The sequence below is a fragment of the Sander vitreus genome, chromosome 4 (genome assembly GCF_031162955.1).
Source record: "Sander vitreus isolate 19-12246 chromosome 4, sanVit1, whole genome shotgun sequence".
Lineage (NCBI taxonomy): Eukaryota > Metazoa > Chordata > Actinopteri > Perciformes > Percidae > Sander > Sander vitreus.
Window position 1 is genome coordinate 24864859 of NC_135858.1, and position 14103 is coordinate 24878961.

Here is a 14103-nt window from a genome sequence, read left to right on the forward strand (position 1 = left end):
CTCTGCCTGTCCATGTTTGTTCATTGAATGTGGTTTAGACCACTCTGCACGTGGGAGGAGGAGGTCCTGACAAACTTGTTTTGAGTTCAATATGTTTATGGAGAATTACACCATTTTCTGACAACAGGCAACAGACAGGAATACACATGCCTCCCCTGAGCGTATGTTTTATGTTTTGACAACATCGTCTGTCACAGTCACTCTTGCTTAGAATAAATCAAAGGTGCTATGGGAGTCAAAACCCAGACAACAAACAATCTGTACCTCCCAAGTGTTCACTTTTTCTGCTTTCATCATGCACAAAGGACACACAGTGCATCTCTAAAACTCCATTTTTATTATCTTGTTTTGATTCAAAGAAGAAGAATTAAAAATAGAAGTGTAAAAACAGGCTAAAACAAGTGTCACAAAAAAACTCCCAGAATAACTACTGGTTCAGACCTATGCATGGCTTCTGTTCAAAGTGAGAATGGCATTCAGTCCTTCATACTATACACATAGGCACAGATACAGATGGGATCCGGATGTACCCTGCAGTTTATCAATTAATTCTACCTGCAGAAGCAACCGCCTTGCATGTCCGCTAAGTATTTGTCTTCACGCTATCATGGGGCCTCCTCTATCCTCCTTGCTGACGTCTTAAGGGTCCACATTCCCTTCAGTACACCCCAGAGCTGTTGAGGTCTCTCTCACATTGTGTGCAATCCAGGTTCATGTCCTCCCTTTGAACGTGTTCATGCAGGTGTAACTCCCAGAAAACCTGTGGATTTCTTCAAGTGAAACTTGTGGCATGAAGCTAAAAAGTGCATAAAGACCAAGGGTGGAGTGTTAAGCATGGGACAAGTATGGTCATTAAAAGCAAGACAAAACAAAGAAAATGTTAAATGAGAATTTTCTTTTCAAAAGATTTTTTATTTTTTGTAATTACCTTTTTAAAAAGACAAGGGCATGCATAGTCCAGGGCAGGTATAGGTAGGCCTTGTCAGCTCTGACTGCATCCACAGTCCTCTGGGCAACTACCTCAGGTCGGAGAGGTGGAAAGAGCTGGGGAAACCTGCAAAATAAAATATAGTAGTTTTAAGACAAAGTGATCTTTCTGATGAAACCAAGAATGCATTTTCAAGGTGTATCCACTCCTCCTAACAAGCCCGTTGGTGGACATTTTAGGTTGAAATTACAGTGCAAACAAATCTGCTTTAGCAAGCTAGACATACGTTTAATGGTAACATAGCAAAAAAGTTTAGATCTGTTGGTGTGAGCTGCCATACTGCGCGTGAAATATTTTTGATGTTTCTAAAAGCTAGTACACAACAATGTGAAAGGTTGGGTGTACTCATACACCTATACAAGAACATTCTGTGTTATACATGCAAAGCACCTTACATCGTTCAGCACTATTAAAAAGATTTAAAGCACCAAGGTTCATTGTCATCTTTAAAGACCTCAAGGGGGCAGATAGACTGATGACAAATTAATAAATCGATGAATTCCTTAATGAATGAGTCACTAATGAGTCACAAATTTCCTTTTTAAATAAACTCACACTTTGGAGGTTCCCAGCACTGTGACTGTCTTTAATCGTTTAATCTAATAATTAATTAATTATTCTACTAGGGAGTAGCTCATTACAGAGGAAAAGTCACCAAAGTCAAATACATTATCTGGGAACCATGAACGTCTATGTAAAATTGTGTACCAATCCTTTAAGCAGATTTCAAGCTATTTGACTGCAAAGTAAAAATTTGGACTTAATGGTGGCGCTAGATGAAAAGTTAGATGGAGGTCTGGGCAATATATCAATATTATATAGATCTCGTGATATGAGACTAGATATTGTTTAGATTTTGGATATTGTAATATCAATATATGACACTGTGTGTTGTCTTTTCCTGGTTTTAAAGTCTGCATTACAGTAAAGTGATGCCATTTTCTGAACTTACCAGACTGTTCTAGCTGTTCTATTATTTGCCTTTACCCACTCAGTCATTATATCCATATTACTGATGATTATTTATCAAAACTCTCATTGTGTAAATATTTTGTGAAAGCACCAATAGTCAACCCTACAATATCGTCACAATATCTATATCCTATATCATGGTTGCAGCTGTCGCTGTGGTCCTGCTGCGTGCCCTGCTATGCTCTGTTACACCCTGCTACGCTCTGATGTGTCCTGCTACGCCCTGCTATGCTCTGCTGTGCCCTGCTACGTCCTGTAACGCCCTGCAGTGCCCTGCTATGCCATGAACTACTACAACTACTATTTCTAGTCACTGTTCCATTAACTTTATTGTGACTATTATTGCCACTGTTCGTCACACCCCCAACCGGCACCGTCAGACACCGCCTACCAAGAGCCTGGGTCTGTCCGAGGTTTCTCCCTTAGAGGAAGTTTTTCTCATCACCGAGGTTTCTTCCTAAAAGGGAGTTTTTCCTCGCCACTGTCGCACTGCTCTTGGGGGAATTACTGGATATTAAATATTACTTTGTATATTAAAGAGTGTGGTCTAGACCTACTCCATCTGTAAAGTGTCTTGAGATAACTCTTGTTATGATTTGATACTATAAATAAAATTGAATTGAATTGAATATCAAAGTATTTGATAAAAAATACCGTCATCACTATATAGCTAATTTCACAGCAATCCATCCAATAACTGTCAAGATATCCACTCTGAACCACAACCTCACAGTGGTGCTAGTGGAAAAGTCAGTGGCTCCCTACAGTCAGTCGGATTCATTCTGTTGGGTACATGAATGTACACAATATGGCAATCCATCCAATAGTTGTTGAGATATTTCACTCTGGAACAATGTGGTGGACTGATTGGACCTAAGGACTGGCATTGCTAGATTGGCTAAAAATAAAAACCAATTACACAAAGCATCTTTAACTACCTGACTCTCATGCCCTGGAACATCTCTGTATTGGTGTGGAAGGGAAGCACAGTGGTGCAGCCAACGCCGGGACAGTCCAGCAGGCCCAGCGTCAGACTCTCCATGAAGGCCAGCGATGAGGCCTTGGAGGTGCAGTAGTCTATGGCCCCAGGGATGGGAGACAGCGACAAGATGGAGTTTATGCACACTACGTGGCCGTGCTGCAGCTCCAGCATCCGAGGCAGGAAGGCTTTTGTAGTCTGGGATGATGAAAGAAAACAAAAGGGCGTATGAATACAAGGAGGATTGAAGCGTGGAAATAGAAGGTGAATTACATTTAGAGTAAAAAGAACAGAACAGAAAAGAGAAACAGACCCACAGTGTAACCAGATTAAATTTCCATTTCCATTGGGATGATAATTGCATTTCTGTCTGCATATGGCATAGTCTTTTGATGTCCATTTAAAATAAAAATGAGCCATGAGTTTTAAAATCCTTCTGATGTTTCAGGGGCTGAGAGGCAATTTGGAAATACCCCACTTAACCTGCCATAATAGCGGTCATGATTGACAAGTCTATGAAAATGATAAGGATAATCTGCTAGGAGGAATTCCCCTAACTTCTGCATGCAAACTGCCTCTGCTTAGTCTCTGCAAGCCTTACCCAGAACTGTCCCATGGTGTTGATGTGTTGGGATTTCAGAAGGGCGTCGTCATCGCTGTCCATCAGACTTTTGCCGTGGACTACAGCTGCGTTGTTCACTAATATTGTAACATCTCCCACCTGAGATTAAAAAGCACAACAAGAAAAAACACTGTCAAAGATCTTATGTGTTCTCTGTCTGCTTTTTGTGAGATGATACAGTTGTGCTGCTCCAGAGCTGTCAGCAATATTCCGCTCTCTTATTCAGATATTTCAGATGAAGTGTAATCTATCCACCAGATGGGAGACAGAGTAACTCAGAGCCAATATACATACAGCAGCAGAGACAGAGGCATCACAGAGAACTATTTTATGATGTGTTTCACGACATTTTGACGTGTTCATGATGTGTTTTCTTGACATTTCTCTTTGTGTAAGTAGAAATATCTTTATAATAAATATGAAACTGGCGTACCTTTTCTCTAACCACCTTGGCTTGGTTGTAAACTTCCTCCCGATTGGCCACATCACACAGGAAGTAATGGCACTCTGTTCCTGAGAGAGAGATCTCTTCTGCAGTTTCTTTGAGGCACTTTTCTGTTCGGCCCCACAAGATCACCTAGCAAAAAAAAACATTTTTAAAGAATAGAAAACAGAGAAATGCTCTGCATTGCAACTGTGCCGAGATCGGAAGCAAATCAAGTGAAGCGTAACTTATAAGTGGAACAAAAAGGGTTGTTTTTTACAGTCAGTCGTCAACAAAACATTACGTATGTTTTGCGCAATTTTTCTGGCAATGAGACCTGGTGTAACTGTGGAGATCTTTGAGCAGCAATGCTCTTTTCAGTCAGAGAACAGAAAGGCCATTTTCACTCCAACAAATAGTTTTAGAGGAAGATTAAAGGCTTGGGGGTTGCTGTGCGAATGAATTGTCTCTTCATCCACCCGGAGACTAAATGAAGGCCAGTCATTTGAGCAGGGAACATGGGGTTGGATGGAGGTGGGGGACTAGTGATTGGGCAATTAGATCTGTCAGTCTTTGGGGTCAGGGAAAGGTAATGAAATCAGGGGGTGCAGCCCTCCTCTTCTCTCAAACACAAATTCTCAAAGAGATTACACGGCCTGTTGGGCAGATGAGCCCCGTCATTTCTGGTCAGGGAGTCTGAAAACAGTGCATGTGTGAAGTGCTGAGGACGCCAGTGTGGGATTTGGCTGGTCGCCCCTGACCAAGGTTAATATTTGAGCAAAAAGTCTTCTGGAAAGTGAGCTTGTGTATGTGAGAGACAGAAAAAGTAATTGTGTGTACGCATACACACACACAAAAGAGAGCGTGTCTCTTGCCACTTGCAAGAATTCAATAGCTATAGATGATCACGTCGTCTTTTGCACGTCGGTCATCCTGCAGTAACAGGACACTTTCAGACTGTGCCAATCTTTTCAAATTCACTTAGCATTTGTCTAGAGCCAAACAGAGCATACTGGCAATGACAGTATGCTAATGTAATATTATAGTAATACTACAATGTCTGATAGTAACATTGGCAGAAGCAAACCAAACAGAAATATTGACACTGTAAAGCTCTTACAGTCTGGAACGTGTTCTTTATTTCTTCATCAGATCTGAAGCAATAAAGGGATACTTCACCGATTAGCATTAAGCTTTGTATTAGTAGAAACCCAGTAGTATTTTCGAATGACCGTGCTTCCCTCCCTCATGTCCCCCTGAGATGATAGAGCTCTGTATTGTGTGTCTTAAAAAAAAAACTCTGATGACGCAAAAATCGTCATTTAGCATCATCGGAGGCATTTTTGGCCCCTGGCTATGGACTACAGCCATAGTACAGCCAGCTAGTTCCGCATGTTTTCAACCCGCCCATAGGGGGTAGGACTGTCACTACCTGATGTGAGTCGAGTGTCAGCCATCTTGAAGCTAAGCTAACAGGCTCTCTCTTTTCAGCAGCAACCTTGCAATTATGTGCATTCCAACTACTGCACATGTGTACCACCGGGATACATTGGTACAAATCGGAGAATATGCAGGAAACTTTATTACAGACGGAATACTCGACACACTACGCAAGTTTTGCCTGCTACACAGACCAGAACCTCAGCCTGCGGTGATGCTTGATGTCGCTAGCCAGGGAAGCGGACATCGAAATCGATGTGTGAGAAAGCGGAAACGCGGCACGAGGGCAAGAGTTCGAGCTAGGTGGAAAGCTAACGCTAGCCGGCCACCTGTCCCATCCATCCTGCTTGAAAATGTCCGCTCATTAGACAACAAAATGGACTACATCCAACTTCAACGAAACTCCCAACGCGAGTTCAGCGACTGCTGTGTTTTTGAATTTGTGGAAACAAGGCTGAACAACAGTGTACTGGACTCCGCTATCCAGCTACCAGGCCTGCTAGCCTTCCAAGCAAATGCTGCTCTGTCACCGGGTAAGACTCGTGGAGGTGGACTGTGTTAACACAATAGTAAGTTAAATAAATGGACCAACAGATCCCGTTGCTCTGGACAGAGACCAGTGAAGGATATTAGAAGCACTTTTCCGGTGATGGCTGAGCATTACTACGCAGCCCCCAACTGAGCTCGAAGATGTAGATGTGACATGAGCACCCTTTCTGAAAGTTGGAAATCTTCTGATAGCTGTGCCAAGAGAAATCTCAATCATTCCGAATCTTGCAGAGACGGAGAGCGTAGGTATATGTACGGAGATAACATAGGCACAGGCTAATTATTGCTAACTAAAATGCTAGTTAACATCAGTAATTACACTTAAACAGCTAATGTAAGTCAAAACTGCCTGCACGCTTCTCCTGTACTCTACGGTAATTCCTCTACTATGCGACAGTAAGTCGCGTGGTTATGACACAATCGTTAGCCTATTTTTACAAAAACGTCTGCTACGGAGCCATAACATGAGATACAAGGTAATGGAGCCTTTTATACATTGTCGTGTTTCTTTAGAAATAAACAATAGACAAAGTCTTTAAACGCTTCAGATGTAAAGTTATTCGCTGTCAAAGTGACGTCAAAATGAATGGCAGTCAATGGAATGCTAACGGCGGGTGATGGCTTATTAGCATCAAAATGGCGCCATAGGAGCTATGCGTTGTGGAGAGAGACTTACCCCCTTGGTTAACACGGACACGGACTGGTGCAGAAATGCGGTGCTTGTATCCAACTACTGCTCACTGCTGGTGGAGTTTGTGACTGTTAAATGCCGACCATTCTACATTCCATGCAAATTCACAGCTGTGTTTATACTCTGTGTTTACATCCCACCACGCGCTAATGCTACCAATGTGTTAGCTGAACTTTACGGCGCTATCAGTGAGCTCCACATCCGGATGGACTATTTATTGTTGCTGGTGATTTCAACCACGCATATCTCAAGAAAGTTCTTATATTCTACCTTCACCTCATGGTGAATAGTAATTGCACTTTATGTATAGTCTATAATGTGTGTGCACTAAATGTAGCCTGTCTTGTCGTTTTTATATAATGTCGTTTTTATAAAATGTTTTCATAAAATGTCATTTTTATATATTTTAAATGTGTAACGCCACAGTGAAACGTTGTTTGGTTTCACTATATACAGTGTATATTAGAGGAGGAACGGTACATGTATTCGTATTGAACCGAAACGGTACAGGCGTCTCGGTTCGGTACATGAATTTACACGGAGAATACACGGTATAAAAATAAATAAAACTTGTGTGTAAATGAATTAATTTAATGTGGAACTATTGTTACATACGCGTTTCTTAGGGACACCTAATCTGTAGCCCCGCCTTAGCTCTGAAGCTCCCAAGCTCCATCTACATGTCAAGTCGGTCCAGTGACTCCACACTAAGCAAACTAGTCCCTTCCATATACAACCAAACACGGATGTACTGTAGCTGTATCCCTTCTTGCCTCGACCACAAATGGCTTCCAGGCCCATTTGCTTCGCTGTTTGCTCCGCTGTTAGCACCGCTTTTAGCTCTGCCGTTAGCTGTTAGCTCCGCCGTTAGCTGCTAGCTCCGCTGTTAGCGTGTGAAGCTAATGCCACAATTCGTCAACTGCTCTGTGTAACCGAAGCTGCTCTTTTAACACCCCTGCTCTGTGCATTCACATATGAGAGCAGCGCTTGTCTCCCATATCACACTACTAGCTGATTGTCTTATTTTGTTTACAAGTTCCAGATGGAGTCTGGAGATGATGTGGGGTAGCCTACTTATTGTTTACATCTTACTTTATACGCTTCAGGCTGTTGCAACTAGCTCAGGGGAGAGACTGGATTACGCTAGGTGGTACAGCCTGAGACATGCACAATAAAAAAAATTGCCTTCTGCATTTTTGTTATGCTTTTCCCTCCATTGTACCGAACCGAACCGTGATGTCTGAACCGAACCGTGACTTCAGTGTACCGTTCCACCCCTAGTGTATATGGTTGAAATGACAATAAAACCCACTTGACTTGTATGACTTGACTTGACTGCATTCTGTAACCGGTAGGCGTGGCTTGGGCGTGGCCTCCTAGGGAAGCAAAGCAAGTGCATTCTGGGAGTTGTTGTCTTTCATCCACATGAGCCAAAAACACATTTCTGTCTTTTCTCGGTCTAGAAGGAACCAATTTCTAAATCCTTTTCACATTTCTACTACATAAATGACCCAATTTAAATACATATTCATCTTTCCAGCGGTGAAATATCCCTTAAGGGTTTGGCTCCCTCTGTTTGTGTTACTTTTGATTGGGTTTTTTTGTTTGCTTCATTTGCAAGCCCATTTGAGTAATCAGTGAAGGCAGACAGGTCTTGATAAATAACTGAAAGCTTTTAATAGGATTTGAGCCTTACAAACAAAGCTGACAGCTCTCATTAAAAGTCAGCACTCAAACTGTGCTCTCCTGTTAAAATGTTATTTAATTAATTAGGTTTATCATCCGTCACAGCACACAGGACCCTCAGAACAAACAACCATTGGCCAAATTCCGATCTGGATAGTAAACAGTAAGAAAACAAGTTTTTAATTGACCTTGCAGAAGCCCCCTTCACTATCAGTGATAAAGAAGTGACTGTTCGAACTGGGCATGCCTACCAGGACTTAATGTCAACACACGCTGCAGTGGTGGAATGTAACTAAGTAAATGTACTCAAGTACCTTAAGTAAACATTTGAGACACTTGTACTATATTTGAGTCTTTTCTTTTAATGCCACTCTCTACTTCTACTCCACTACATTTCAGAGGAAAATATTGTACTTTTTACCCCACTACATTCATCTGACAGCTTTAGTTACTAGTTACTTTACAAATTAAGATGTTTGCACACGAAACACATGTAGTTTATAAAGTACGATGGTTTATTATAAACTAAACTACCCAACAATATACAGTACAGGCCTACTAATCCATCTGAAAGGATTAGCCAATTAAAAACTTAGTTGTTTTGATCATTTCCAGTTTTCTAAAATGTGAGGAGTTTTCTGCATTGAGTGCTTTTATTTGTATTATTTATTATTTTACATTTTCCAGACGACACTAACATACTTTTACTTCAGTAACATTTTCAATGCAGGACTTTTACTTGTAAAGGAGTAGTTTTTACAGTGTGGTATTAGTACTTTTACTTAAGTAAAGAATCAACATACTAAGTCCACCAATGACGATGCTGTAAGTAAAAGGTCTCTAAAACGACAAATTTAATGTGGCAAAGCTTAACACAAGACTTTCAGAGCGAGCACAGATGCCACTGGCTGTGGTGTATGCCTCCGTGTCTCCAGTAGCACCAGCTGAATTACAGTGATACTTTATCTCTCAGATTTGAATGTATGGGTGGGTATGAACCCTCCTTTTCACACCCATTGTATGAGCCAGCAGAGAGGCGGCACACAGAGGGGGCAGCAGGAGTTCAGGAGGCAGTCGCCTGCCGCTGTCTAATTACTGCGGAGACAGCCAGGTCAGTTGCAGGGCAATACCCAGCTGGGAGCAGTGTGCTTCCCGCCTCCAGCACAACACATACACACACACACACACCCACTCACACAAACCTGTTGTCGGTGCTCCGGTTTGATTCATCTTCCTCGCAGTGATCTCTTTATGTAATGTTTACAACCACAGGAAAACCAATGTTTTCTGCAAAACCCTTTCTTGTAAAGTTGATGCTGAAAAGTACTTAGAAATGGAGCTTTGAAGAATTATGCTGTTTAGCTGTCAACTATTTACTGGCATTGTTCTGAAACCCTCTCGCAGTGCTCTGAACTTGGATGCCGTGTGTGAAAATACTTTGGTCTGGTTTATTGTTTCAGAGCTTCGCTCTCCCCCCCGAACAGCACACAAGAAGACCTGGCTCCCCTCCTGAGTCCCCGGCTCTCCATCGCCGGATTCTTTCATCAACGATGTAGTTAGTCTTCCTCACACCGTGAAAACACCAAAGCCTAAAGCAGAGGTAAAAGGAAATTCCGGCTGCCAATCACAAAGGGGCTCAAACTGGGGTGAGCGCAAGTTCGTAGAGGTTAGCCCTATTCATAATTACCGTCCTATTTCCTTTTAGCATGTCTTTAGGCAGGGAGTAATTGTCATACACATTACCACAGGTGTTGTTTTCAAAGCCTTCACACCTAGATAATACCCAACAATGGGGTGCTGAAAAGCATGGTGACATCCTTTGTTGTGCAGCTGCAAAGTAAAGCTTTTAAAACCCACTGGTTTCTTCTTGCACGTTCCCCAAGGAGATGGCATTGAAAGACAGAGGGAGGCAGTTAGTGTTTCATTCAGCTTTTAGCGATGTTTTCAAGCTGCTGAAATTGCGCCTTAAGAGAGCATCTGAGATGTGGGGCTTGTGTCACACATGTACAGATAATTACAACCCGCAGCTTTCAGCTTGGCTGCTCAATGCTTCCTACCAGGGAAATTACTACCACTTTCTTCCATTTGCAATGATGACTCCCATCTGAGGTTATCAAAAATAGAGCTACTCTGTATTAACACATTACTGCTAAAGAGACACCAGCGGCTCATCAGGCACTCAGCTGTGTAATGTTCCCCCACTGGATTGGTAGACAAACCGTAGGTGGAAATGGTGATGGGAACGGAGGTTGGCCTGACCTGCAGTGATGAGGAACTCTCTATGTAGCCGCTTGAGGATTTCAGGCCCATGTGATGGCTCCTTGTTAGGGGGGTGAGGGATGGGGAGAGTGGGCAAGATGGGAGGGTGCATGGTTTAGACGAGTGGGGAGATTCTCTGAAATTGGCAGGACTGGATGAATAGATTTTAAACTGATTTCCTGTGAGAATTGTAATTATACATTTTGGGTTTGCAAACGTTGCATCCAATGGATCGGTCTAACTCTATCTGATTAAGTAATGTTATCAGATAACTTTTGGATCCCCTTAACTTTAAAATCCATAGAACAGGATGTTACACAGTTGATCCTATTCTAAAGAATAATGGAAACATGGGTAAGAGCATGCACAAATCACCTTCACAATCCAGCTGTAAAAACACAATGATGATTTGTGGACACCATTTTAAGCTATTACCTTTGTCATCTGAATACAATGCATTTCAGTTACTGTAACAGACATTTGTACTTTAAACAAATCCAAGATAATGTAATCTGTTCCTCCCTAACCCCTTTCTGTTATGTTGTTTTGTTCATTTAGTGTTGCATACACTCCATAAAAGGCCTTGAAAATAAAACATAATCTGGCTTTTATTAAAAGCATTATGGGGCCTTTTCTGGTGTTGTTATATGTTGCCATATTTTATAAGTGCAGACTGATCTCACACACACACACACACACACACACACACACACACACACACACACACACACACACATACACACAGTCAATGCCTTTAACACAGCCTAAATCGTACGATAATACACTTTGTAGACATGTCAGTCATACCAGAATCAGTCAGACCTTTAGCAGGGTGGATGTCAGCCTAGTGCTGCACTTAATCACATCAATCTGCCATAAAGGCTGCCCAGACCTGCCCTCTGGTTGACCCAAGCTGTTGTGCAATACTCAACCAAAATTGAGGGCAGTGTTTCGTCTCACTGGACCAACCAGGCTACTTGGAGGTTATGATCCCTGCTTCCATAGAAAAGTGGAGCAACAACACACCTGGGGCAGGGTGGACAGGACTGAGCAGGCTACCTGAGGCGGAGGGGGATTCAGGCTGCCCAATTACTACTCCTGGTTTTGACACAAACTAAACCTACAACAGATTGCATGCAAACATAACTTAAAGTATAAATACTAATTTGCTGATGCATTTCTTTGCTAAGGAGTGGAAGGAGCAATGTGGCTGCAACAAGTTGTCTATATAGTTAGATGAAATTACCTTTCTGGCCCCCTGCTTGGCAAACTCTTTGGCCAGGTGCCGCCCGATGCCTCGTCCCCCACCGGTGATCAATACCACCTCCTTGGTCAGGTCCTTCCTTCTGCTCGGCAACAGCGAAAACAAACTTGCTTTGAGTATGTAATAGAGCATCTGAACGGGGAAAAGACACATGCGACACGCGCTTTTCAAATCCATCTCGAAAAGTGCTCGCGGGCAAGCCGATAAGTAGGCTATAGCCTATAATGTTTACGCTGCAAGTTTACGTGCACACACACACTGATATCCCCTCCCAACAGTGCAGGGGCAGCGACTTGCGAGCTCCTGCAAGTTTATCCGCATGCAAACAATCTCATCTGCAGCCTCAGAAACTGTTGCATGAGTAATCCAATGGCGATGGAATATTAAAAAGAGCAGAAGTGTGTGACTTCAAGGAGCTCGGACATGACAGTCGACGTGCATCACGCTCTGGAGATGAGTGAGTGAGTGATCAGTCATACGCCTGTCAACCTTTGGTAGAGACGCAGAGACGTGAAGTCCAGGCGGCGCTCCTTGTGCGCTACTGAACCCGCTGGGCTTTTACTGTTGTGTTCCTGTCCTGTCCTGTCCTGTCCTGCCTTATATATCACCGCCTCTGCCCTGGCTTCGGTACTTCCACTAGTGAAAAGCCCTGGATGAACCTAAAAGGGAGGTTTGTATGGGCATTAATCCTGATTGACGTGTTAAGTGGATGAATATTTTTGCTCCAGAGCCCGTCTGCCCCGAGTGGTTTCGTACTTGCCTCTTCCCCCACCCACTTCGTGTGTCTACAGAGGTGGTTTTCAATCTGTGGTCCAGGGCCCCCCAGTGGTCGCACCACTGCGTCCCAGGTGGGTGCCCAATCTTGTTTGGGAAAGTTTAACTTTATTAACTTAACCTCGTTGCATGACGTGCAGAATAACAATGACAATGTTTAGATCACAGGTTCCACTGACAGTTCGAAGTCAATGCAAAATCAACAACGAAACTATTCTCATGTAAGAGTGCCAGATGGGGCTATTTGGTCAAGGGATTCATAAACATAACTGAGGTCAACTAATCCTTACTCCGCCCCCCCTATTAATTAAGTGAAGACATAAGCAAACAAACAGTGAATCAGCTAAGTAGTAGTAATAAACAAACACACAGCTGAGACACCTGACAATTGTAACCATAACACAGACCCCCCAAAATAGAAAGATAGATAGATAGATAGATAGATAGATAGATAGATAGATAGATAGATAGATAGATAGATAAAGATTTAAACCCATATTGCCCAATGTAAAGGTAAGCACATCCAACATTTTCAGTTCTTGTATATTTAAAAAATCTATCTATGATAAAGAATATACAATAAGTGGAACATGTTTGATGTGCTCACCTTTACATTGGGCAATCTGGGTTCAGATCTCGTACTGACAAGCAATCTGTTGATGTTACTGATCTTTGCTCTCTCCAGCCTCAATATTTGGATGCTAACAAACACGTGTGTAGCCTCATAATGTACAAGTACATTACATTACAAACTACATTTGTATCGATTTCCTATGTGCAAAGCCACATCAGTTGTTGGAACCCAATTTGTTTTGCGTTAACATTTGGTGTTTTTGAAGCAGACTACATCTTTCCGTTATGTGTGACAGTGCAATTTGGAAAATAGGTCAGCCCAGTCTCAGAAGCTTGGCAGGGTGACAAACAGAAAACCGCGTGAATACCTCCTAAACAAATCCTATGAATTCATGAGCCTCAGACAAGATTCCAGTCTGTGATTTTTGGCCCTGGCACTGTGATTTTTACTGGGTATCGCTGAATGCAGGGCTTTTTCAGCAACTGGGATGGGTTTAAAGAGCAGCCTCACAATGGTTGCTTTGTGCTGGGCTCAGCTACTTAGGGAAGGCAGAGAGGCTCTCGAGGGCTGCTGAAAACTCCAAGACAACACGACTCCAGATGCTGTCTTCATTTTGGAAAATTTCTGAGATTTACAAAATGTGAACCCAAAGTCATGTTGCACTGGAAGCGTATACCAAACCAAAAGTTTTCTCAGCTGAAGTGAAATTACATTTAGTGGATTGGCAAAAACAAGAAAAAGTCCAAAGATATGCATTGAAGCGAGTGGCAAATGGGTTTAGGCTGCATGCAGAATGTAAAAATGTAAACAGTGTATATTTCAGAAGGCACTGTTTATTTATACTCATGCTATCACTGCCATCTACAGATCAGTCGTGAAAG

At 42.5% G+C, this 14103-nt stretch overlaps 1 protein-coding gene across 1 annotated transcript; it reads right to left on the reverse strand.

Moving 5' to 3' along the window:
* Positions 1–318: 318 nt before the first annotated feature.
* On the reverse strand, positions 319–12611 carry dhrs3b (dehydrogenase/reductase (SDR family) member 3b). Its single transcript, XM_078247516.1, has 6 exons — positions 11857–12611; positions 3995–4138; positions 3541–3660; positions 2899–3137; positions 929–1054; positions 319–796 (listed from the first exon to the last, which is right to left on the reverse strand). Exons 1-6 carry the CDS (start codon positions 12049–12051, stop codon positions 712–714), a joined length of 909 nt encoding a protein of 302 aa, XP_078103642.1. The 5' UTR covers positions 12052–12611; the 3' UTR covers positions 319–711.
* Between the last annotated feature and the right edge of the window lie 1492 nt (positions 12612–14103).